The 26,180-nt window shown below is 44.8% G+C and overlaps 1 protein-coding gene across 3 annotated transcripts; it reads right to left on the bottom strand.

The window, feature by feature from the left end:
* Positions 1–234: 234 nt before the first annotated feature.
* Positions 235–23,466, bottom strand: ZNF217 (zinc finger protein 217). 3 transcript variants are annotated; one of them, XM_060078492.1, is made up of 6 exons: positions 23,284–23,466; positions 10,728–12,496; positions 6,784–6,900; positions 3,867–5,399; positions 2,267–2,398; positions 235–367 (listed from the first exon to the last, which is right to left on the bottom strand). In XM_060078492.1, the coding sequence occupies exons 2-5, from the start codon at positions 12,118–12,120 to the stop codon at positions 2,289–2,291; spliced, it is 3,153 nt and encodes a 1,050-aa protein (XP_059934475.1). In that variant the 5' UTR covers positions 12,121–12,496; positions 23,284–23,466; the 3' UTR covers positions 235–367; positions 2,267–2,288. The 3 variants fall into 3 exon arrangements, with proteins under 3 accessions (XP_059934475.1, XP_059934474.1, XP_059934476.1); XM_060078491.1 differs by lacking the exon at positions 23,284–23,466 and adding an exon at positions 22,940–23,196; XM_060078493.1 differs by lacking the exon at positions 23,284–23,466 and adding an exon at positions 21,695–21,744.
* Between the last annotated feature and the right edge of the window lie 2,714 nt (positions 23,467–26,180).

Below are 26,180 nucleotides of genomic sequence, written 5' to 3'. Positions count from 1 at the left end.
ACCTGAGGTGCAAGCGTTATATACTTTCTCCCCATCCCACCCCCCCAGCCCAAATGACTTCTTTTCAGCAGCGCTCAAGTATGCAAAAAAACTCCACTTCTTATTTGGTCAATTCTAAAAAAAATATTATTCAGGGCAAAATAGAGATGTCCGGTCTCCATTTGTGTACAACCCAACTGTTCCAACTATAGTTTTTATTGCTATTTGGTACAAACGTTAACAGAACAACTTTACAAAACCGTAGTGTTCTTTATATGTTATATGTACAGTACAATCACAGCTTATTTCAGTAGCTTTCACCATCTGCTTTTTCAAAAGATGAACTAATTCAATTTCATGGAGAGTACACATTTATATCCATCAAGACCTAAGGAGGGGTGGGGGGGAAAGGTTTAAAAATGATTAGGATAAAACTAAATACAGTTTACAAAAACCTTAAAAAAGAAAAAAAAAGTATAATAAATAAATAGAGCTAAAGGGATCTAGAAATGCAGTGGGTTCCATTTAAGCTTAAATTTTGTGACCAAAGTCTCGGGAGTCTAAATAAATAAAAGCTGCACTATTTAGGGGGTGCTAATATATACTTAACAGTGATTTAATGAAGATGAGTTAACCAAGAACCAGAATTTGTATCTGACACAGTTGCCAAAGGCAACTGCCACCTATAAGAAACTCTGGAAGTTTATACCCTATGAAAGGGAAAATCATGGCACAGAGTGTAACAGTATTTGTTCAGCCAACACCTATCAAGTTGTATGGCTGAAATTCCCAGCGATGGGCCAGCCACTGAATGAAGGAGACTCCTCCTCAGCTTAGTTTGGAGTGGAAGCCCGATGCACAGGTAAGATGGGCACAAACGGGTAAGAACCACAGCTCAGACGGAACACAAACAGGGAAGCCCCAGTTCCCGGCAAACATTCTGCAGAGATGATATGTGAGCTGGTCCTGAAGTCTCAGAACGAGGTTGTTTGGCAAAGAGGGTGCAGGAAGGATGTTCCCGGGAAGAGAGAAATGCAAGCAGAGTAGCCCAGAGGCTGCAGGAAGAGGCCGAGCTGGGTAAACAGGACGGTTCCCACCTGCTGTTACATGCAGTGCAAACAATCTGTTGCTTACAACCTATAAATTTGCTGTTTTCATGTTTTAAGGCAGAGTGTATCTAATCTCATTCCTGTGATGACACCAGTCTCACACCACTGGCATCACCTGAGCGGGAGAGAAGGATGTAGAGCCGCAGAGGCTGACGGGCCCCATGTGTCCCAGTGAAAACAGGAGGAGAAATTCTGCCCTGGTCCGTAAGTCTTTATCTCTGTACCTAGATCTAGCAGGCACTCAGTCAAAAGTCTGCTCCATGGGGATATGGTGGTGGTTTGACAGGACAAGAGTTATCTGGGAGGGAACTACATCAGTCCATGAGCCCCAATCTTTCCACTCAATTTATTGTTAAAAGCGTCCTAGTGTGACTCTCACACAGACATCATGCCCTCTGCCCAAACTTGGAAGTAACTAAACTAACACGTGTACAGCTCCAAGAACACTGAGGCTTTGGGGTAGCTACCGTTAGATACATTTGCCATGTGAACCAACAAGTCGAAATAAACCTACTTGCTCTGTCCCACTCCCCACCCCCAACAGATAAGGATTTATAAAGGCTTTGAACAAGCTCTTAAACTGGAGGGTTGGGGCACAGGCCTTGACCGTGCAGACCTACAACCAAAAGTAGGCAGAGTAAGGCGCTGGGCAAGTTACATAATCCAAGTCCCAGTCTCCACATCTGTAAAGTGGGCACAGGATCTCCTAACCCAGGGATCAGCAAACTTTTTCTGTAAAGGGCCAGACAGTTAATATTCTCAGCTTTGCAGGCCATGAAGTCCCTGTCACAACTACCCACCTCTGCTGCTGTGGCACCAAGCAGTCACAGACAATACGTAAAGGAATGGATGTGGCTGTGTGCCAATAAAACTTTATTGACAAAAACAGGTGGCGGGCAGTTGGCTAACCCCTGACCTGATGCTGTAAGGAGGATTAAATGAGCTGATGGCGATAAAACACTTCACTCAACGCCTGGCATGAAACAAATGCTTAGTAACTTCCAGTTGCTATTGTTGTTTTTACCATTATCATCGCCGCTGATATGCAGAGACCGGGAGGACTCTGTTTTAAGACACTTCAAAAGTCAAATTCAAAGCAGTTTTACTTTTTATTATTATACTGGATAAGCTAGATGGTTTATTTTCAATTAAGTAAAATCAATACATTATGTGCTCACCTTTCATCCCCAAAATAGGAAATCAAGTTTTTTTGTCATTTGGTCGATAATGTGCGTTCCCAGTAAAATTCTCATAGTTCCTCTTCTGTAGCATGCTGCTAGATAAGTGTTGATAGGACACAGGCCTTTTTCCTGATTGAAAAAAAAAGCATAAAAGGGCATTTAGAATTAAGTTCAACAGTTAGGTAAGATGTGTGTGGGATGTTAGAAGTCAATTTTCAAAATTCCTAACTGATAATGTGACCAGAACACATAAGATGCATACATGTTATAAAGTTACTTACAAGGTGAAATGTTTTTAAATGCCATGAGGACATTTCTTAGCACAGAATTTTAAGTCACTAAAGCTAAAATTATCTAAGTGCTAGGTGGTCATTAGTAAAAATTAAAAAGCTAAAAGGAAACAGCAGCATAAGGATTTTAAACCTTTGTGTATCATGAACCAAAACTGTGTGGAGGAGGAGGGAAAAAAAGACTGATTTACTTGCAACACAGAGCCTTTTCTCTTCAAGTAAAGACACAGTTATGACTCATGTCCATTTTAAGTGCCAAGGAGGGGGAAAAAAAGGGACGCTTCTAATCAAAAGGCAGCAAAAATGATCTCTTCATCAGAATTTTTATAAAAGTCACTGGATTGTATGAAAGCAATTGTTTTTTAATTTGCTGTCCCTACCAGATCAACTGGCATCAAGCCATCCTTGTTGACAGAGCATTGTCACCACACAGAATCTTTAATTTGAAATAAATACAAACTGAGAGGTTCAAAATGGATTTGTCCCTTTGGGGCGGACAAACCTGCAGAGTTTATATCCGACTAAAGAAGGCATGTTGGTTTCATCACGTTTTCCAAGGGGGACAGGTCCCCACGACACTCTGATCTACTTTTTTGCAGGCACAGGTATGTGTCAGACACCTCTATGAAACTGTCATGGGTTTAATGCAAGGGCATTAAAGACACCAAAGTATCTACCAGCGTCATGGACAATATGGGGAAAAACTGTGCTTTTTACAATTCACTTAAATATTTAACAAAGGCTAAAGAAGGCAGTACGGTTCTGTAAGTCTGAACATCAAGCTGTTCAAAAGATGGTTTAACCAGCAGTTCTTAGCCTTCTGCTCTGGTGGATCAAGGACCCTCATGGGTATTTACTGAGCACCCCTGGCACCGCCCTGTGCCGGGCACCTGACAGGGTTACATATCAAAGTTACATAAAACGCATTTTCTGCCCTGAGTGAGTTCACAGTCTAGTAGGGGTGGTGAGACCTGGACAGAAGTACCCCACCTCCGGGCTCCCACCTCCCAGGCTGGGCTGGGCTGGGCTGGGCTGGAGCGCTGGACGCAACACACACGCGCAAAGGAGAAAACTAGACCACGATGAAGTCAGGTGAGCGGGCGTAAATGACACCTGACATCAGACTCCTGGGTCCTCAAGCGCTTTCCACCATCCTCCCAACCAGGGAGAAAATTAAATTAAAAGAGCGAAATGAAACACTGGGGAATAAGCTTTCGTCCTGCAGGGCTGAGCTTGGGGGCCCCGAACCACTGCCCTGTCTCGGAACGTCTCGCCCTCCCGGAAGCCCCCACCTCCAGGACACCCACCTTCCAGCGCCGACCCGGCCGCAGGGGCCGCGGGGCCGCAGGGGAACAGAGCTCCGGCTGCAGCGAAGGGCTTCTGCGCGGGCAGCACGGCCGCGTCCGCCTCACCGGTGGCCAAGAAGCGGGGCCGCGCAGGCAGCGCGGTGGGCGGCGGGCACGCGCACTCGGGGGGCAGCAGCGACGTGAGGCCACGCACCACATGGAACTTGGGGAGGTCGAAGGGCCGCCGGTAGTGGGGGCCGGGTTGGTCCCCGTCGAGGGCCGGGGCCCCGACCCTCGCCCGTTTGGGGAGCGGCTCGTCCGGCTCGGCGCCGCGGCCGCAGAAGTAGTCCCGGGCCGGCGGCGCCCAGAGGCCGTCATTCCTGGGGTTGTGGTCGCTATAGCCATTGAGGGCGGCGCCCGAGGCGGACTGGGCCGGGGCCCCGGCAGGAGGCTGAGGCTTGGGCTTGGTCTCCAGCCGCTTGGCTTTATCCGCGGCTGGGGCCGGGGCCGGGGCCAGGGTTGCGCTGGCTTTGGCGAACATCTCGGAAGGCGGCTGCCGGGCCGCGGCCCCCGGCCCCCCGAGGCTCTGCGGCGACCGGTGGGACTTCAGGTTGCTGGGGGCTAAAGTGCTGGAGTCGATCCCTGAAGTCAGAGGGGCTTTGCCGGGCCCCGGGGGGGTGGGCTTCGCTTTCTCGGACGGCACGGGTCTGGGCTGCGCTGGGAAGGCGGGCCTGGGCTTGGGCTTGTAGGGATTCGACAGGGGAGGCACATCTTTCCCCAGTAAAGCTGGGGGGCATCCGGTCCGTCGACTTCGAAGCAGAGACTTGTTCCGACAGTTCCTGTGGCTGTCTGGGTTGTACTTATGCTCTAGTCTCTGGTGCATCGTTAGAACCTCTGGATAAAATGTCTTGAAGGTGCAGAACGGGCAGGTGGTACTCGTGGTCACACTTTTACCCAAAGAAGCTGCCGGGCAGCAGTGGGAAGCCCTGAGGGATAAGTTTAAGGGCTTTTCCTGACAGTCGGCATCGACCTCCGCTTTCTTCTCTCTGTGGCCGACCTGGACGTGATGGGCCGCCCGGCCGTCTGGGTGAGGGGCCACGTCCACTTCTGTTCTGCAAGTGAGGTTGTGTGCCTGAGGTTCAACTGCTGATCTCTTTTTTAACACGTCCAAATAAGCAGAGGCAGGATTTTTGCTCAGTTTATCGGCACTGTCATCAGCTGCGTTTTTACTGAAATCCTGAGTATCTTTGTGTACTGCTAAGAGGACAGCACTGCCCAGAATGTTCTGAAAGGCAGGGGCCATCCCCTTCAGTTGCTTTGAAGATGGGCTGCCTTTAACATCTTTGGCACCATCAGAACATCTTTTCAGATTTTTGGTTTGCGCACTGTCAGCGGTTAGAAGTGCATCTTCCGTCTCCTGGTTTTTCCCCTCGTTCCTGACTTCAGCAGCAGCATCAGTCTGCTTGTCCTTGTGATGTCTCTCCAGGTGATACCGCAGAGAGGTCTTCTGGGCTGCAGCATAGTCACAAAATTCACATTTGTATGGTTTTTCACCTAAAACAAGAAATGTCACTCTATTACAGAAGTTTATGAAAGGCATCGAAACAAATAAGACAGAGAAAATGGGGTCCTTTCCTTTTCCCTTCTTGTCTATTAATCTTCACATCCAGGATCTGTCATGAGTTGTTTGCTTCATCACCCTTTCTACCCCAAATATTTGAAAACGTGAACACGTCTTTAATTTAAAAAATTTAAAAGCACACTTTAAAATTATCTCATTTAATCTTCATAACAGCCCTACGGGAGTGAATATTATCCCACTTCTACAGCTAAGAAAATGGGAGCGCAGAAGAGTTAAGTAATTTGCCTAAGGTTGTACGCCAGTGAGCAGAAGAGATGCAAATTCAAGTCCACACAGCCTCCTAAACCATTATGTTACAGCTGCTTCTACAGCCTAAAGAAAAGATTACTGGGAATTCCCTGGCGGTCCAGTGGTTAGGACTTCGCGCTTTCACCGCCGAGGCCGCATGTTCAATCCCTGGTCGGGGAACTAAGATCCCACAAGACGTGTGGCACGGCCCCCCCAAAATTAATTAATTAAAATAAACTTAAAAATAAATTAATGATTGTTAAATATATTCATTGCATTCTAAATCATAAAAATTAATGCGAAAGAGCTGTGGCATTAAAAAATGTTAAAGAGGTTTTAATGAGAGTTAGGATAAAGGAGAAATTAACTTCACAACAAGAACAGTTCAAGTTACAATGACACTAAAGGAATCAAAATGACAGCTACAATCAACAGACTACACATATATCCTTAAGCTAGTCCAAGGATCTAGCAGAATATCTGAATAACACAACAAGATGTGGCACATATATACAATGGAATATTACTCAGCCATAAAAAGAAATGAAATTGAGCTATTTGTAATGAGGTGGATGGACCTAGAGTCTGTCATACAGAGTGAAGTAAGTCAGAAAGAGAAAGACAAATACTCTATGCTGACACATATATATGGAATTTAAGGGAAAAAATGTCATGAAGAACATAGGAGTAAGACAGGAATACAGACACAGACCTACTAGAGAATGGACTTGAGGATATGGGGAGGGGGAAGGGTAAGCTGGGACGAAGTGAGAGAGAGGCATGGACATATATACACTACCAAACGTAAGGTAGATAGCTAGTGGGAAGCAGCCGCATAGCACAGGGAGATCAGCTCGGTGCTTTGTGACCGCCTGGAGGGGTGGGATAGGGAGGGTGGGAGGGAGACGCAAAAGGGAGGGGATATGGGAACATATGTATATGTATAACTGATTAAATTTGCTATAAAGCAAAAAATTAAAAAAATAAAATAAAATAAATCAGACACAGAACTACATCATAATCCTCTGAACTAATACATGCTGTAAACAAATCTAAGAAGTTCCTTACCTGTATGTGTTCTGAGATGAATATTGAGGTAATAATTTGAACGGAAAAACTTTCCACAATAACTACATTCTCTTGAGGATGTAAGATGCTTTATTTTTCCTCCATCATCATTTTTATCTTAAAACAGAAACAAAAATAATTCATGTAAGAAGATGGCTCAAGTATGTGAACAGGGCGAGCTGACTCTTAAAGATTCTTGATAGAAGCATTTTTGGAAAGTATAAAATAATTTTTATATGAGGTATTGGCTAAAAACATGCCAAATGTTGCTTTGAGGTTGCCTGCAGTATTAAAGCACGTGTGCATCAGATTTTTTTCTGAGCACAGCAGAGTTCACTGTTAAAGATTCAGTTCTTCATCTACCTCGATCACAGGACCATTTAATAGACTGAAACCAACGGGCAGCTGTCCGCTCTCCCAACAAGTCTGAGACACGCAGAACCTGGCAAACTCAAGCTGGACCTGCACACAGGCTGGAATAACCAGCTTCTTCAGAATAAATAATTTGGAAAACCAAGCCAATACAAATCACCGACTTTCCCAACCACCAGAGGAAAAACTTTTTATCTTAAGCTTAAGCAAGTTACCACTAGAGGGCAGTGAGCACAACTTAATCTTTACAGAAAATAAAAAAGCTTGGCCCTGGGCAAACACCTAGGAAAGTTTGTCAAAATTCAGCAACGTTTTTGGAAAGCAGGTTGTATTATCCACAAGCACTCACACGGGCAAAATGTACCTGACAACTCAAAATCTGTCCCCAAATGACACGGGGTTGAACTTTAAACTTCACTCTCTGCGGCCTGATCAGGACAGGGGAGTAAAGGAAGGTCCTGGGGGGGGCCACTAATGAGAGGAGGACAGAGCAGCCCTCCCAGACAGTCGTGCTGCAGTTAAAGTACCGGCTCGCCATATATGGGCCTAAGTTCTAGATGAACCTCCTCTTATATTATTAAATTATGTCATATTACATACATCACAATATGACTACAACGTAAGTCGGGTCATCTCTTTAAATTTAGCATAACTTGTCCTTTTGCCTTGAAAAACTGTAATTCCCTACTAAATGGCCTCTTCCTGGCTCCTTCCACATTCCGCAGTCTAGATTATAGATTTCACTGATTTTAAAAAGCAACTTATAAGTAAACCACGGTGAGCCTCCAGGTACAATAAAGACAGGACTATATAGGGAATTCCTTGGCGGTCCAGTGGTTAGGACTCCACATTTTCACTGCCGAGGGCCCAGGTTCAATCCCTAGTCGGGGAACAAGGCACGGCCAAAAAAAAAAGACAGGACTATAAAATCTCTGTCACCCCTAAACTTCCCTGAAGACAATGTAGCCACCTCTAAACCTTCGGACACTCTAAGACAGCAGAGACAACCCTTGATCTAAAAAGGTGTCATGAAGACTTTTAAAAATAATTTACATGAACTATTATTAAAGCTATTTAAAGCTTAAAGTTGAAAACAATAAAGATAAATTATTTACTCTGCTCTTTGATCTCAAAAGTAAATCTAAAGAAAGCCAGGCTGATAGTACATAACAATAAAATAAATCTAGACTAGAAGACCACATCATAATATTAATTCATGAAAGTCCATTCCCTAACGTGGAATGCCCAGCTCTCTGACAATCACACCCAACTCTGTAGCTGGGCTTGCACCTCACTGCAATTTCCTACTTCCAGCTATGTGCCAGGATTTACGGTATGTTGCATCATATCCCCAACGTTATGAAACGCCTTTATTCTAACACAAAGGGCATGAAACGTCCACATCTACCTGGTTCCTGCTCCTTCAGCACCACCTGTGATTTTGCTGTGTTGCCCTTTAAAGGACTTTTTATAAATAGGCAGTTGAAATCATCCTTGGGAGGTGGAAGACAAGGGTCAATGAACCAATTTTGTAAACAGGGAAATCAGGGCAAAGAAAGGTTAAGCAACACGAAATGGGTCCCAGAACAAGGCAGTGGGAGAACCAGACTCAACGCAAGTCCTGGCGCTCCCGACTCTCACGGGCTATTCTATCTGCCTGCCGACTGGGCCCAAGCTTTCCACCCAGTTCCGCCCACACCACCTACTGGCAGGATGTGACCGGCTAGCTCATTTCTTTCAGGGCACCGGGACATCTATCTCACAGGCTTCATTATCTCCCCATTACTGCAGGCCCACGAACAGCACTGCCACTAAGAGGAATCACTTAGAAAACTGGAGGGCTGGTTTAAAGTCACGTTTATGATGTCATTAAGACACCATCATGCGTTTTCTAGATCTCTGAAAAATGAAGATTATAAGCATGCTAAGTGCTAGGTTTCCTGTCTCCCCGGAAACTCTAAACATGCTAAACATTTGATATGAAAACTGCTGCTCTCACATCCATCCTGTGATCAGAAAAAGAACTGGGCACCGGCTTCAGAGAAGATGTATTATCTGGTCACATTCACCCTGGATCTCACACACGGGGTTCTTAGAGACATCAACACACAGTCAAGTTACAATGCAAGAGGCCAGCATATGTTTAAACCCAAGACCAGTCTGTAAATGATACCGTTTCTCTAAGACTAATTCATGTTCTCATCATTCCTGTGCTGATTATGCAGGGGTTTATTCAGTGTTCTCCAGCAGCAGAATCCTCTGTTCAAACAAAATATTATTAAATGGATAGAGAAGCTGTGGTTTACGTGAAGACGGGCACAACCTGAACCACAGGTGGAGTCCTCTGCCCTAGATGACGCCCACTGGGACTCCAGAGATAGGTCAACAGGCCCTCAGCGATGGCTTCCGTTTCCCATAAATGCCATCAGTACGTTAAAATTTTGACTGAGCAAGTGAGATCTTTAAATCATCTTTGGTGTGTTCACATTCTCTTTCCTTTACAAATTGTTTCAGTGAATGAGCTGACTGTGAATGAATACTTGCCCCCAGACACAAAGGACAGGGGACCAGGCAGCACCAAATAGCCTAATACTCTTTCTCTGGTTGACAACCATTCCCAGTACTGATCTGTGCCCACAGATATCTGTTTGGAATAAACGTGTGAAAGCTGGCCCTTGACAGAATGGGAAGTGCACTGCATATAAGGATAACTTGTTTGTAGAGATTAAGACCAGAAATGCTGGGAAACTGTAAGGGAAGGCCAGCATCTCTCAACCCTGGTACTACTGGCACGGGGGGGCCTGCCCTGTGCCTGGGAGCATGTGTAGCGCACCCCAGGCCTCCACTCCCCGGGTGCCAGTGGCACACACACCAACACAGTGGTGACGACAAACACTGTCTCCAGACAGTGCCAGATGTCCACTGGGGGCAAAATCGCCCCAGCGAAGCAGCGCCGATGCACGAGGTAAAATCACGTGTGTCCTGGGACTTCCCTGGTGGCACAGTGGTTAAGAATCCACCTTCCAGTGCAGGGCGCACAGGTTCGAGCCCCGGTCCAGGAAGATCCCACATGCCATGGAGCAGCTAAGCCCGCGAACTACAACTACGGAGCCTGCACTCTAGAGCCCGTGAGCCACAACTACTGAGCCCGCACGCCTAGAGCCCATGCTCCACAACAAGAGAAGCCACCATGATGAGAAGCCAGCGCACTGCAACCAAGAGTAGCCTCCTCTCGCCCAACTAAAGAAAGCCCCAATACAGCCAAAAATAAATAAATTAATTAATTTAAAAGTAAAAATTGGTTTAAAAAAAAATAAAATAATGTGTGTCTCTTGTTAGCGAAGTATGAAATCACATCACTTTTAGAACAGGAAGAAACCTCAATAAGCCTTTTAACTCCACCCTATTGTTACAGAAATGAGAAAGTGAAGGCTCCGAGAGGCTAAGGGACTTACAACAGTGGGATGACACCAGAAACAGCCAGGACTCAAACCCACCTCCCCACCCTGATAACCAGCTAGTGTCCTCTGGCACCGAGCAGAGGAGGGGCAGTGCACCACCCAGCAGCTTACCCAGGTGGAGCCCTTCTGGAAGCCCATCCTCGGACCCATCTTCAGAGCCACCTTCTCGATCGATGGCTCCATTGTCCTCCAGGGTGGGGGGCAGGTCCAGAGAGCAGGTCCTCGGCTGCCTGCCGTCCACTGACATGGGCAGCGACTCGGCTTCGGCCCTGCGGTCCTTCTTGTGCACCCGGGAGTGCAGGACCAGCTGGTGGTAGGTTCTGAAGGCTTTGCCACACTCGGAGCAATGTGTCGGCTTCTCTTTGTTACTGGCTGACTTGGGGTCTGCGTCCACAGAAGGCACTTCACCGGCGGGGTGTCTGGGCTTCTCCTTATCTTGTGAGAGACCTGGACAACCGCTTTTACTTGTCTTGGACTTTCCGGAACCTTCGGGATGGCTTTTATTCGCGTTCCAAATGTCCCCCAGCTCTTCTTTGTCTGAACAGGACTCATCGTTGTCAGTGCTCCCCTCCTGGCCCGGCTGCTCCTTCACCTCTCGGCACACGGCGACCTTCCCTTTGGTGGCCAGCTGCCAGGCTTGGTAGGTGGTGAACGGGTCCAGCTGAGGTATCCATTTGGCCGGCTTCTTCGCGATCTCAGGGTGAGACCTGGGTCTTAGGTTTAAGAACTGCAGCAACTCTTCCCCCGGAGACAGCATTCCCTCCTGCTGCGTGTCTGTCTGTGAGCTGCGGGTACCGGAAGCAGTGTCTTTGGTGTGCATCTTCCTGTGATCAATGAGACTTTCTTTATTTGGAAACAGAAAGCCACAAACCATGCAGATCTTGTAAGGAGATGAGACGCTCTCAGCCGCGTGTTCCTGCACCACCTCGTTGATGGTCGCCGGGCTCTCCAGGCCTGGCTGCGGTCTGCTCTTGGCCCCCGATTTGCCAGTGTGCGTTCGCATGTGATTCTTCAGAAACCAGGGCTCCTTGAATCTTCTGCCACACACATTACACCCGTAAGTGAAAGAGTCCTTGTGTTTCTTCATGTGGATCTCAACGTCGAAGGCGACTCGAAACGTCTGCCCACACACTTCACAGCTAAGTTCTTCGTTTTCCTTGCAATTCTTATCCTTTGGAGGTTCTGTTCTCACCTGAACTTTATCAAGAGGACTCAGATACTCCGCTTCAACACGCAAAACGGCGGGCTCACAGAGGATAGGCCGATGTTGCATTAAGACGTGTTTATTGAGGTCTTCCGAATGTGTGAAGGTCTGACTGCAAAACATGCAGTCCAAGGGCATATACCCTTCTATTTGGATTATGTTTTTCTCCTGCGTGGCTCTGAAAGGAACAGCGGTGGTCCCTTTTATTGTCATGGCATCATCGATCTCCATTTGGGTGCCAAGAGAATTGCCAATAACTTCTGGTCCATCCATATACATCAAGAGGGATTGAGTTGGCATGTCTCCTGTCTCTTGAGGATTGTATATAAAATTAGAATCTGGGTGAGGAATCTCTGGAGTTGGAATAAGGCCACTTGTAAAGACTTGTCACTCACACGCCCAGCAGCCCGAGGCTTCAAAACTAGAGCAAGTATGTTATGAAAATTCAAAAGAAAGTGTATATTCCTCTGACTTCTTATCTTCAGAAGTCTCAGGAAGCTCAGTGATAAAAAACAATCACTGGATCTTTCCACAAACCAGGCAGACAGACTCCCCAGTGCTTGGATTCAGAGATGAGTCAGCACAAAGCATTAGTTCTCTTTGTCTTCATCAAGTGAGTGATTCAGTTGAGCAAGAAGTCAATTCCAGCAACCTGGAGACAAGGGATTTCCAAAACCTAGAGGAAAAAAAAAATAGAAACGGCTAGCTCCAGTCAGAGAAAAGAGAAGGCTGGCCGGTGACTCACAGTGGTCCTTCCCACGAAGCACAGAATGTACCTAATTCAGCTGCTTCACTTTTAACTAATACAGCGCATCCTGTTAAAGTGCTCGTTAATTAAATCATTAGCATTTTATCCAGTCAGTACCCTTATCAAACTGCCAGAAATTCATGCAGTTAAACTGAAAACCTGGTGTTTTAATGATCTACATCTAAAATGTAAAGTTTCAGGACAGAAACTGTAAATTTCAGCTGAGTAAGTTTTAACTGCCATTAAAATGCACATGTGTATCCTTACAAACAACCTGTATAAGTAGAGAGACTACAAGAATTGTAAAAAAATAACAATAAAAGCACTTTAGGTAAAATTTCAAAAGCCAGAGTTTCAAACTGTCTTACAGGCAAAACATACAAGAAACACAAATGCCTAAAAGCACACTCAAAGATTACCCATACATAAGTCAACAACATAAGCACAAGAAAATGGGACCCTTTCCTAAAATCCCCATTCAAGAAACACACCTCAGAACCATTGCTCCTCCTGGCCAAGCAGAACCTTGATATTGATGTATTTTGGTTCACTGGATATTCTGGCCCTCATTCCCCTGCCCAAATCCCAGTGTGCTTTTAACAGCGTCAGGCAGGGTAGGGCTTCCTTGTCCAAACAACAAATATACACAAAGCTACTCTGTGAATGTACACATTTAAAATAAAATCCTCAACATAGCTGGTTCAACATGGCTTAGTGTTTCATCAGAAAATAGATCCTCTCATTTCTAATCCACCTTTCACATATGCACTAGCCAGGTAAAAAATGCATGAGATGATTTAACTCTACAGGGTCCAATTTAGAAGCTAATTTTCACTCTTGGAGAAGAATTAACCTCTAAAGCCAACACCCTCCACCTTTACAGCAAGCACAGGAATTGTTTTTAAATAGTCCCAATTCCTTTAACTGAAGTCAGTTAATTCTACCCAAGAAAACAAAAAGACATGCAAACTATTCCCACCACAGTCAACGTTATATTAAAAAAAACACACAACTTTCCTCCTCTCCACTTCCTCAAAGAGCAAGGACCTGTAGGCTCAGAAGAGGAGGAAACATTTCTTCCACTTCTTTACGCTCAGAGAAAGAAAATTCTCATACTCCCTGTTATCTTTAGTTTTGAGTAAACTAGATCTTTAACATTAAGCTTTTCTAAACAAGACTGCAGATCAAAGTTTAGGGTACAGAAAGAATGGACTAAAGTATTTTATCTTAATTTCTTAGTCTTATTGCAATCACAGTGGAGGATAAACACACGGGCTGGCTACCGGCTGCTGGGTACGACAGAACACTCCAGAGACCTGAGTTCCAGTCCTGACCAAGTCACAATCTTAAAGCTGGCACCACCACGTACCTCACCTTTCTCTGTCTACTTAACGAGTGTGGTTAAATTACAGGACCACTTGCCAGGTTCCAAAACTCTGTGGTCCTGGGGTTAGATCTACATTTATGGATAGACATACTCAAAAGAATATTTAATGATTATGCTAATCAAGATGTTAAATGATATTTGGATCTGTGATTGATAATTCGGGTTTCTGTGTAGTCATTTACTCATTCAACAAATATTTACTGAGCGCTAGTGTCCCAGGTAATATTTTAACTGAAGAAAGTAACAGCACACACTCTAGAAAAGCAGTTCTCAAACCCAACAACACTGTTTTCACTGGCCAACAGCTGAATGAGAAATAGAAAAACTGCTCAATGAGCTCTACACAAAGCTATGTGAATTAATTCCAATTTGAATAAAGATTGTCCTTTATTTGAGGTCCTTTCTACTTTTTGATGCCAAAATACCCTTTTCATAAAACGAAAGAGTGGCAATAGCAGGCTTTTTTTTTTTTTAATGTCCTAATTTGGCAAAATCAAAGTCCCCCAGGTCAGACCTCAACATAATTTTTTTTTATAAGAAATTTGACTAGTCTGTGACATTTTTAAGTTGGGGGAACTCCACTTTTCTATAAATAATCTTTCCCCAAAAGACACCAATCCTAAACTCAGTATCTGGATCAAACATGATGTGGGTACATCCCTATTATTTCCCACGTGGGGTAACAGCATATACTGGAAATTCCTGTCTTAGAAAGACAGTTTAGTTTCAACTCTACCACTGAAATGTTAAATATCTGGGTTAAGTAAGTCATCATCAGCTTCCAACACAAGACCTAAAGGATTGGTAAAGGAGGGTAGTGGGAAAAACCTTAAGAGAAAGAAGAGCTTCAGTTTTGCCCAAGAGGGTGAACAGGAGGGAGGGAAGGATGTCCCAGGCCAGGGAATCTTTGGGTGCAGTCAGCTGGGGAAGAAGACCCTCCCAGGCAAAACCCAAGGACTTCTTCCTCCAGGGAAGCTTCTGGGACAGATTCTGATGGTCATTAACTGTGCCCAGCTGTCCCCAGCACTAGGGTCACAAGCAATCCTTACTATTCTCCCAAAAGATATGAAAACTATGGGCCACTCCTTTAAAGTAAGATCCCAGGGGCAGAGACCCTGTCGGCCTGGCTCACTGCTGCCCCCCAGTGCCTAGAAAGGGTCCCTGGCACAGGGTGAGGCTCTCAAGAAACACCACATAATCAGTACAGGTAGAGAATGAGTACGTGTATTTTTGGCCACAGTCACGAACCGTAACTGACTTGATATTAAAATTAACTTGAATGTTCATCAAGACTTCTACATGGCTATCTGTGGCTGCCATCTAATTGCCATTTTCTGCAATGTTAAGAGTATAATAAAAAATGAATCATATATAATCATACCATAAAGTTAACTAGTAGAAGTAAAACTGCATCACTTGGCTTTATAACCACTCTCCTTATTGACCTACCAAACCCAAAATGCAGGGCCTGCTAGGAACACCTCTCTGAGCAAATACCCTCAACTCGACTTAGAAAACTAAATGCAGACAAAACACTTCCTTAAACTATAAATCAATAATTACACTCAAAATCAGTCTGCTCAACAAAAATCAAAAATCTTTATAGAGTGCCTGTAATAACAAAGACTTTAATAATAACAGAACTTAAGGAAACGAGACATCGTAACCTAATTACTGGTAACAGCAACAGATCACCATTCCAACTGAGGGAAGTGTGCACACACAGGCTCCCCAGCACTTTCGGCATTTCCACCTATGGAGCACACGGACGCCAACAGTACGCCAGTGGCACTGCTGATAAAATGAATTGTCTGTCTCGACAAAGAACTGGAGATGGAGGGGACGGGGTAGGGAAGACGTTATAAACCAACACTTACAGTCTAACTGCTTTTAGTTTGAAGAAAAGTGAGCATTCTGAACACACTAAGCTTATTGAAAGGCGCTCAGCAAAAATGTTTTTCAACGTCTAAAACAAGTTTTCTTAACCTTTACTCAGGTTAATGACAGCACTTGACCATCAGCCAGACACACCTAAGGCACCTAAGGCAAGAGGTTATTCAGTATAACCTAATATTTTGAGCGACTACTAGGGTTTAATTTATATTGTGATCACTTAAGTAGATACTTTTTTTTTAATTCACCACAACATAAGCTTTGAAAAGAATAGAAACCATACTGCTACAACCACCTGAAATATAAGTCTGGTGTTCTTTAGATCATTTATCTCTTTTTAAAGCAGATATTCATCTGTGAGTAAATTTACTATGAATTCTGCCAATACCTATCGACCTTGAAATTAGCAAATATTGATACTACCCAGTATACAACGCTTAATGAAAAGCACCATAATTTGTGCTTAAGCACAGTAAATTAGAGGTGAATGCCACCTTGCTGACATTGGAAATACTGTAACTTGGAAATACTGTTCTTAATGTACAGCTGTACGCAAACTGTCGCCTTTAGAGACCCCACATCCCTACTTCGGCTGAACAGGTTATCTGACATGTCTTGGCATGGAATATTTATTACCATATTATGGAGCAATAAGGTATTCAAGGCCCTCAAAACCTGTCAAAAACACTTAAAAATTCTATTTATAGTCAAGTAATTTGCAGTATTCCTACAAATCTACTCCCCCTACCACCACCCAAGTTACCTAAGCGTCCAAATAAATGATCACTAAAACATTCAGTCTAAACAAACTACTAGTCTCCGGTCAATTCATTTGTATCCTTTAAACTTCAAAATTATCTCCAAGATGTGGTTAGGAAACTGCCGGTTTTTCCATAGGTTTCCCTTCTCTATTTTGCACATACTATTTTTCCCTTAATCTGACAAGTGAAGAGAACTCTACACAGTAATCTACAGTGGCAATCAAAACCTACAACTTTAAATCCTTCAACACTATTGCAAAGAAATCACCAAGGTCACACCCACTGAGCAGATGGCCAACCCAACTTTCCAAACATAGCTGTGGAAAGATGTTTAAAAGTTAAGCGAGAGAGAAAGACTAAAATATTCAAAGTTTACATTCAACATTACAATCTATTCGAAAGCAAAAGATTGTTCAAACGCAAAGCTTGGGAAGATCCGATGGGATAAAGGCTCATTTTCTTGAAATTCTGTGTAGGTGCTCGGTGCTACATGGGATTAGAGACCAAAGTAGGATAAAAATATATTCCTACTAGCATATTTCAGCGTCATGATTAAGAACTCTGCCTGATTCCTCCTAAATTAATTAAGCTCAATAAACGATCTTAATATGAACTTAAAGCACCACATATTAAGTTTTAGTTTCAGTATTATCAATATTAACAGATACTGTGGCCTGTAAACTGGCTTTTAAAAATTCCATCTTGACGTGAAAAAAAGAACTATAAGGGAAATTAACTGTTTTAATTTTTACTTAAGCAAGATTAAGCACTGCTATCGTGAGTTTCTATTATTACAACTTAACCAGTACTAACTACCTTAAGTATTTTGCAAAGATTTTGGACAGGAGTAACTTCAGAGAGATTTCAACGAACTAAAAAAAAAAACTACCTGCATTCTTTAACTCTCTACAAAGAAAACACTGCACACACACACACACACACACGTGTGTGTGTATATGTATTTGTATATCTGTGTGTATATACACACAGATATACAAATCACTGTAACCATCATATTACCCATTACCCTACACAACTACACCTCTTTTTCCACAGTGCCTAATGGTGAGTGTTCTTAATTATAGCCAATTTAACCAACTTCAGATTATATATAAACAAGGGCAATGCCTTTTAAGGCATGAGATCTTTCTTTAGCCACATTTAAATATTCCCCTCCCCATCTCTGTTGAGTAAATACTAAAGCTGTATGTCTGGCTCTTTCAAATCACCTATTTGCTCTCAAAAATAAGAAAAAAAAGTCTCCCTTCAATTAACACAATCACTGCTCAGTAGACTTATATACTGAACTGAAAAGAACTTATCCACTAATTTAAAAAACACAAAAACCCTTCTTCTGGTATAACTGAACTGTTCTGAGGTTATCCTGATTTGTTACAGGTAGGAAATATAAAAACAAGTGTTCTTCCTAATGCTGACTCCGGAACAAAACATATGTGGACTCTCAATTTCCAGTCCATACAACTATATTTTAAATTCAGAAGGTTCCTGACACACTAGAAACTAATGAACACCAACACACAAAACATTACACGAACCCATTAAAAAACTAGCAGCTCACGCCAGGGTTGCTCTCCCATAGCAAGTGGAGGACCGCGCAGGCCAAGAGCAACTCTGGTAAGGCTCGAGGACAAAGGCTAAAGAATTAAACTAATTCTCTCGTACAACTTATTCAGCTGTCTTTTCGGGTTTAGTAATTTTATTTCTCAACTTTATCACAAAATTACCAAACTGGCCCCAAATTTCCAGTAACTCAGTTATGTTGTTACCCTGGGCAGGAAGTTATGAGGATGTTCAGAAGAGTCCGTCAACAAATGTTCAAATATAAAGTGTTCTAATGAGCATTCCAACCCGAAGCGTAAATGAGCAACGTGTGGTGGCACCTGGCTGACAGGGGCTGCCCCTCTATTTATTGGGAAGATAGATTTATACAAGAATTGAGCTTACTTATCAATAGCTGCCAATTTTAGGAAAGGATGGTCCCTGTCCTCCCACTTCCTCAAAGTCAGATTTCTATCTGCCCTCATGGTCTCAATTCCCAATCCTTTGCCCTACATACCACTGCAAATTTGCCTAACCATAGTATCAGTCGGAGAAAAATAATCCAGATCACCTTACTGCCAAAAGTCAACATTTCACCAACATTTCAGAAGGTTTTATACTGCCCCCAAATGAGGCCATTCAGCTATGATGATCAAGCTTCCCTCCCACAGATTTAAGAAATTTCCTGCTGTCTTTGTGTAACTCATTCTTTCTTCCACGTGCATTTAAACTAGTCAGCACCCCTCCCCCAAAGATCTCAAGATGAGGCATACAAATCAAGACTCTTCCACTATCACGACTTTCATTTACATGCTGTAACTAAACTCTTCACTATTTAGAATATTTAATATGATTGGATTCCTCTAATTCCACTTCAGTGGTTGTTCTGTAAATACCTTCCAGGTTTTTTTTTTTGTTTTTTTTTTTTTTGCAGCACACCTCAGCAATTTGAAAACTACTCAGTATATTCCAAATAAAGTCATTTAACTTAAAATCTCCTTACATTTATTTTATTCTACAGGAATGAATACTCATCAGTTTATCCAACTGTCTCACGTGTTTCATTCTTACTGTGTAATTCTTAAGCTTGAAAATACATAGCCATTGTTCAGTTCTTTGACTTCACCTTTCCAATTCATCTATTAAACACACTATTACACAATTAAACTGAAATTAGAAATGAACCATTTAAAACAAGTCATACCCAGCAACCTAGAAAACGCTTACAGGCCATAGTGGCATCTGTGAGCTGGAATGATCTGAATTGACTTTTCTTTTTTTTTCTTTTTTTTTTTGAGCAAATGGAAACAAAGCTTCATGTAAAACATAAAAAAGGTCCAATCGTTTATAGTCTTAAGAGAGATAAAAGTCTCTCTTTTTTTAAAGTAGTAGACTGTAAGCAGTAAAGAGTCATTAAAACTACTCAAAAGTTCTTATCAATCAATATCATGTTTGCGACAACTGTGAGAAAAGAATGTAATTTTACAAAGTGGGAAAACAGCACATCTTTTGGGACCCCTGAGGCTCTAATCAAGCGTATCAGAATTAAGAGTGCTCTGGGTTGGCAAAGCAACCCTGCTGTGGCAAAAACAGGCCATTTCATCATAAATGTTGTTAAAAGAGAGAGAAGTGATTAGCATTTATCTGAAATGAGACAGAGGGACTCTGTCCTTGCCAGGCCATTATATTCCTTAATTATTTCATCAGTTTGTAAGTGACTTGATGACTGAGTCTTATTTCCAGATTTCCTCTTGAAAAGGACCACTGGAAGGGGTTTTTATTAAAACAGGGGCTGCTATTCCTCCCTGAAGTTCCACTGCCAAAAATGGAGGATTATTAAGAGAACGCAGAGCGACCTCCACCTTAAACCTTTACTGGGAAAGTCAAAACCTTCACCCCTCCCTCTTCCTCCCCTACTTGGAAAAAAAAAAAACAAAAAAAAAACAAAAAACCCAAGCTGTTATCTAAATCGATTCTCCAGGACAAAGGAGCAAAACATTTTCTACAAGTTTTATCTGAGTGGTGTATTAGTTCCTTTTTTTGATTAAGAAGTGAAAGGGAATAATATGAACCCAAGACAACTACTAAACTTCGATCTCACAAGTTATTAAAAACACACAGCAAAGGTCAAACGGTGTTGTGAAGATAAAAGGACTGAAAGAAGTTGGGCACGAAAGAAAAAAGTCTGTGTCCTTTACCTAGAAAAGTCATAATCTTCCCCTACTCCCTCCTTCAGCATGCAAATCAATGTGCAATTCTAAAGAAGCAGCCTCCCTCATCTCACCAAATAATTAAAATTCCAAACAATCGGATTATTAACCCTATCCTACCAAACAAGCCAAATAAATGATAAATTTGGCCTGTAGCTATTGACAACTGAATCTTTAAATAAGTCCCTGCCTCTGGAATTCAGGACTTATATAACTGATTTAAAATGGCAGCAATGGGGGGTGGGGGTCGACTTCCACTAAGACACCAGGATTAAACACACACACACACACACACACACACACACACACACACGCACTCACACGCACTACTATAGTCTTTAGAATACTAAACAAAACAGTATCTAAAATAAACAGGACTTCTCAGAAAAAGTCATCTACCATTAAGGACACACCTTAAAAGTTCTTAGCACACATTAACTAAGCAAGCACAAACTAGTGGTTTGACTTATATTTTTCAGACAAAAAGCAATTAGGTTATTGCTCTACACTTGTCACTACTGCGCTAAAGTCTTTTCAGATAATCTAGATCTATTACTCATTCTCAAAGTATTACAAAATTCACTATTTTAAGTCTTATTTGGTATCAATCAAGACGGTCCATCCATTCCAGGGGGAAAAAAGTACAGTCGAAAACATTTTAAATGTACTTCTTGACACATACAAAAGAGAAGGTAAAGGCCTCCTAAGGACCCCTACCTAGTGGCCAGGCCTGGCTGGCAGCTGCTGTTACCCTGCCTTTTCTTTTGTTGGGCTTAATCTCATGTCAACTCATTCAACCAACTCAAAAGCGATGAAGACATAATTGAATCAACCTGAACTAAATCAGACCTAGGCTTCTTAAAATATACACCTTAATGATTCCAAACGATCTAGAAAACTAGGAAACCTGCTCGTTTGCACGGCGGTCAATAACATAGGACCCCAGAATGGCCAAAGAACCACTGCACCCGTCTGTCTTTAATACACGTGAAGGAATGTTCAAGCTTAACGCTCCAAGCCCTATAGGCTGATCCAGAAAGATAAATTGAGGCTCAAGGAATTTCAAAGGGGAACAACACAGCAAAGCCTCAAACTCTGAAGTGACTATCCTTTTCTTGGAAAAAACAACAAAATGAGAGAAAAGAAAGTTTACACTGCTCCAAGTGTGAACAGGCTGCTTGGTGTCCCAGAAGTGGCCACTGGTGGCCCTCTCCTGCTCTCTTTACTAAGCCCTGGGGGGAAACTGCCTCCCCCCGCCCACCCCACCCCCACCCCCCCGCCCAAGAATGCGGTTTCCCGTCCTCGGTGGCCCTACCCTGAATCCTAAAATGTGGGCTCCAACCCGGGACTTGAACTTCTGTTCCGATCCCCGGGGCGCAGGTACCGCGGCCTGCGCACCCCGCAGGCCAGGTCTGGCCCCCTCGGAGCAAGACCGCCCGGGCCATCCCAAATCCAGCCTCCCGGGGCCCCCAGCAGCGCCCTCCTCCCCCTCTCCCTCCCCATCCCGTGCGGCTCGCATTTTGGGGCCAAATCAAGAGTGAAGAGGGCTCTACATCTGAAACTGAGCGGTCTCGCCACTCAGCGCCTCCTGGCAGAAACTTCCCTTTTAAAAAAAAAAAAAAAAGAAACACTTTTAGGCTAACATTTCAATCCCTCCTGCCCTTTAGAGTTCCTAGTTCTGCTTCCAGCTGGCTTTGCGTCTCCCACTAGAATTGAGTGATAAAGATATTCTTAAAGCATTTAAGGGTTATTAAAAAAAAAGTTTAAAAAAATATTTTAAAATTAAAGGGGGGGGAAAAAAAAAAACCTTATCACACATCCAGGAAACGCAGCCCGGTGCACCGCCTGCTCAGGGATGGGCAGAGGACTGGGGCTCCCGGGGACGGATTTGGGGGCGCCCGGGGGGCTGGCTGGGGTGCGCGGCCGGGTCCGCGGCGAGGCCAAGCCCCTCCCTCGGCCCCTGTAGACGCGCCCTCCGCCCGGCCCGTGCGGACGGTCCCGGCCATTGTTTGCGGGGGATGCCTGTTAGGACGCATTGTTTTGGCTGTTTCCAACTTGCCCCGGCCCCTCTCGGGCCATAGCAGGGGACCCCGCGCCGGCCCGCTCCCCTCCGCCCGCGCCCCACGGCAGAGTGGGCAAACGGGGAGACCTGCCCGGCGGAGCCACCCAACTTTTCAGAAACAGCCCCCCACGCAGCCCCCGAGCTCCCTCCGGCGGGCCCCTGGCTCCCAACCCAGGGAAGGGGGCACTCCTCCGCTCCCAAGCCATCTAGACTGTTTCCCAGAGTGAGTGTGATGGTCAACCCAGTCTGTGCACACCGGGGGCTCGCCAGACACCTTCTCGCCAGTGGAATCGCTCAGAAGCCGGGAGGGGAGGGGGCGCCCTAGAGGAGCGAAATAGAGAGTAGGAATGGCGGGGGGGCGGCGGGGCGGGGGAACCGTCCGGGGAAGGGGCGAGATAACGAGCACGGAAAACTCGAGGGCGGGCTCGGGGGACGCCGGCGGGGCGAGACGAGGAGCCCCCTGGGGCCCCGCGCGGGCGGGAGGCGCGCCCCCTTTACCTGCGGCTCCGGCTCCTCGGCCATTTCCTCGCTCGGCGGCGGCCGGGACTGAACTGACACCACACGAGCGAGCCGAGGTTTGAATGAGGAGGGAGCAGGCGAGGAGGGGAGGGGGCGGGGAAGGCAAGAGGGAGGGGAGGCGACGGGGAGTTTCTCTCGGCCTTTTGTGCGGACACCTCCCGGATTCCGCGCCCGCACCGGCCCCCCAAAAGAGACTGGGGGCCACTGCGCGAGAGGCGAGGCCACCCCCCAGGGCGCCTCGGGGCTTCGCGCCTTGAAGACCCCCCCAAAAGGAGCGTCCCCCACCCCCACCCCCGCCTGGAGGATTTGGGGGCCGGGCTCACCTCAGGCGCGGGGCTAAGGTGAGAGGGGCGGGGGTGCTCACGGGGGTCAAAGGCGCGGGCGCCCCCTACTCGTCCGTGCGAGGACAGTGCAGGCGCGGGGGGTCCCTAGAGCCGCCGGGGCGCGGCGCGTCAGGCGCAGGGGGACTGTTAGGTCATAAAGTGCTCAGGGAGCAGCTGTTGCGCCCTCCCTCGGCCCGGTCGCTCGGAGACGCCCCGCCTCCTGCCTTCACCGGCCGCCCGGCCACGCCCCCGGCCACGCCCCCATCCACGTGATCTGCGCAGGCGCGCCCCTGCCCCGCCCACCGCCACGGACCCCCGCCTCCCGGACGCGAGCGAGCGGTCGAGCGCGCGCACTCCCTGTTCTCGCCCTGCCACTCCCGCGCACGCGCGCGCCTTTCACCACCCCGACAACCCCCGCCTCCCGCCATCCGGCTTAACGTGGCCCGCGCGCGCCCCAGCGGTTCCAGTGACAGGTACGCGGGGAGGGGGCCACGAGGGCAGCGCGCAAGCGCAGTTCCAGGCCTCTGCCTCGCCGCTTCCCCCTCCCATGCAAGGTGTGCCCAGGAGAGGGGAGGGGCTGGCTGGTCGCCCGAACTCCTGGGTCATCCAGCATTACCACCAAACGAAGAGCCTTTACCCCCATTTGGGTAGGTTAGAAGGCAACTGTGCACAAACAACATTTTTTCAGATTTTCTTCAAGCATGAGAAAGGTCGATGAGATAAGATGATTAAAATATTTTTTAAATTAGTATCTTCGTAAAGCTACTTTTAGTTGTTCCTATTTTTCTGAAAGGGCTGAGCTTGCGCTGCTATAACTTGAGGTTTCTAAACTTGGCCTAGATGCCAAGAATCCACTTGGCTTTGATAGAAATCCACGTGGATGAAACCAGGCTTAAAACTGGGGGAAAAAAAAAAAAAAAAAAAAAAACTAGCCTTCCCCTTCCCCTTAATTGAAAGCGTTTCCTAACTATTCTTTTTATTTGCTCACTAAAAAAGAAAAGGTTATGCTTCCGAAGGCCAGTGATATTCCCCCATTTTAAGTAAGCCCCAAGGAGGAACCAAAGAAGCAACAATCATATCCACCAAGTTCTCTGCCCCAAGATGCAAACGAATGCAAAAGTAAAGGGTGCTACGTTAAGTCACCACAAAATAGCCAAGTTTGTTTTGTTGTGTTTTTTTTTATTGGCCTTCGGTGTATCCACAATGGAAAAACTTAAAACATATCAAGAAAGGCCCTTAAAGTATATATTTAATAAATCAGGACGAAAAAAGCCCTACATAAATGCTCCGCTGGTGAGCAGTGCAATCCTTAATAAGTAGGAAATGGAACTTGAGAGACAGTTTCTCAGCAAAGGGGAAGAATTTGCCAAGTGTGATGTTTTGCTGTCATTTTATATATAACTACTAACCCCACATATGGTCTGGTTAGTCTTTTTTAAAAAGGAAGTGAACCAATTACTTACTCACACTTAATTAATTAGCAGTTCCAGAAGTAGATTCTTAAGCCAGAACTCTTTTTTTTCCTCACTCAAGTACACTGATATTGATCACTTCTAGTACTAGAGTTCCTTTTCTCAGGGAAGATGAATATCTTTCTTTAAAATATTTTTTAAAGTCTTATAGTCACATACCAAAATACAGTCCATAGACACACTCTTCCTAAACAAGAAACTTCATTTAACTTACCAAAACAAATGACTTCGGGCACTGCTACAAAACAAAGAAACTGAACAAGTGAAACCAAATTGAGTCTTCACGTAAGTGTAGCCTCACTCTACATGTTAATAGATAACCTTTGAACTCTGAAACCTTGAAAGCTGTAAACACAATAGCACTGATAGTTAAAAATCCTAGTGTCAAAATTGAGCAAAAAGAAAAGTCCAAACTTTTCAGTAGGAATAGGGAAACAATCAAATGTTTTGACAAATAATCGTTTCACTAAGAACAATAAGGCTCCTGGCTCTCAGACCTTGTTGCTACTGAATTATTTTCTGAGCAAAAAATGGTACTTTTTTCCCTATGCCCTCACAAAACTACCACTTTGTGAGCATAATAGCATCATATGGTTTGTTAGTTACTGTTTCTCTCTCCTCCCCCCCACGCCCCGCAAAAAATAAAAAATAGAACAACAACAAAAAAACCGTATTACCTTGTAGATTTTCAAATTGAAAGTAATTTTATTAACTGATCTATCCGCTAAGCGTTTTATAGGCGATCTTACGTTTGAGCAAAGAATTACAAAGAACCTTATTCCTGGAGACGTGCCAACAAAACTGGGAAGTCGTTGAAAAATTCTGCCAATGGCTGAGTGCTGGGTTGCAAACACATACTGTGTTTTTAAATGGACATAGAGTGATCTGAATGCGCTGTAAGGGCGTCTGTGGGACACATTCCGGCCCCTTAGAAGGTGGAGACTCACACTTAAGATTTGCTTGGAAAGCGTGTATAGTTAAAACAATTAAGAATGAAAACTCCAAAAGCAACAGGAGGACGCCAGGAACATTCGGTTTTGTAGTAAAGCCAGGAACTCATTATTATCGTATGAAATGAAAATCGAAAATCAAACGTTGGTCTCCATATACTTAGCTCCGCCCACGCATAATCCTGTTTCGCCCCCCCCCGCCCCCCCACCCCAGCTAGACTATCTCTAAAGGAGTCAGGTGCTGCAGAGACGCAGGCGACACAAACAATGGAACCAGAAATGTCCCTTCAAATGTGAGCTGATGCTCGGCACACGTTATTCGGGGAGAGAGCGAAAGACCCCACTTCACCTCTTTTTAATGCGACGCACATCACCTACACCTCATTTTTCACAATTATCCAAACAGACCAGCCCTCCTTAAGATCTGTTTCCCAGTGTATGCTTATAAAATCGCACCATTATCTCTGATCTAATC

The sequence above is a fragment of the Mesoplodon densirostris genome, chromosome 16, assembly GCF_025265405.1.
Source record: "Mesoplodon densirostris isolate mMesDen1 chromosome 16, mMesDen1 primary haplotype, whole genome shotgun sequence".
NCBI classification, from domain to species: domain Eukaryota; kingdom Metazoa; phylum Chordata; class Mammalia; order Artiodactyla; family Ziphiidae; genus Mesoplodon; species Mesoplodon densirostris.
This window is presented reverse-complemented; position numbering and strand designations above follow the sequence as displayed.

Excerpts from the sequence above, each read along its gene's own strand:
- ZNF217 (XM_060078492.1), bottom strand. The coding sequence starts at position 12,120 with ATGCCAACTCAATCCCTCTTGATGTATATGGATGGACCAGAAGTTATT. Across the intron at positions 6,901-10,727 it reads TCCAGAAGGGCTCCACCTGG|ATAAAAATGATGATGGAGGA; the intron begins GTAAGCTGCTGG and ends TTCTGTTTTAAG. Across the intron at positions 2,399-3,866 it reads GGCCGGGTCGGCGCTGGAAG|GAAAAAGGCCTGTGTCCTAT; the intron begins GTGGGTGTCCTG and ends TTTTTCAATCAG.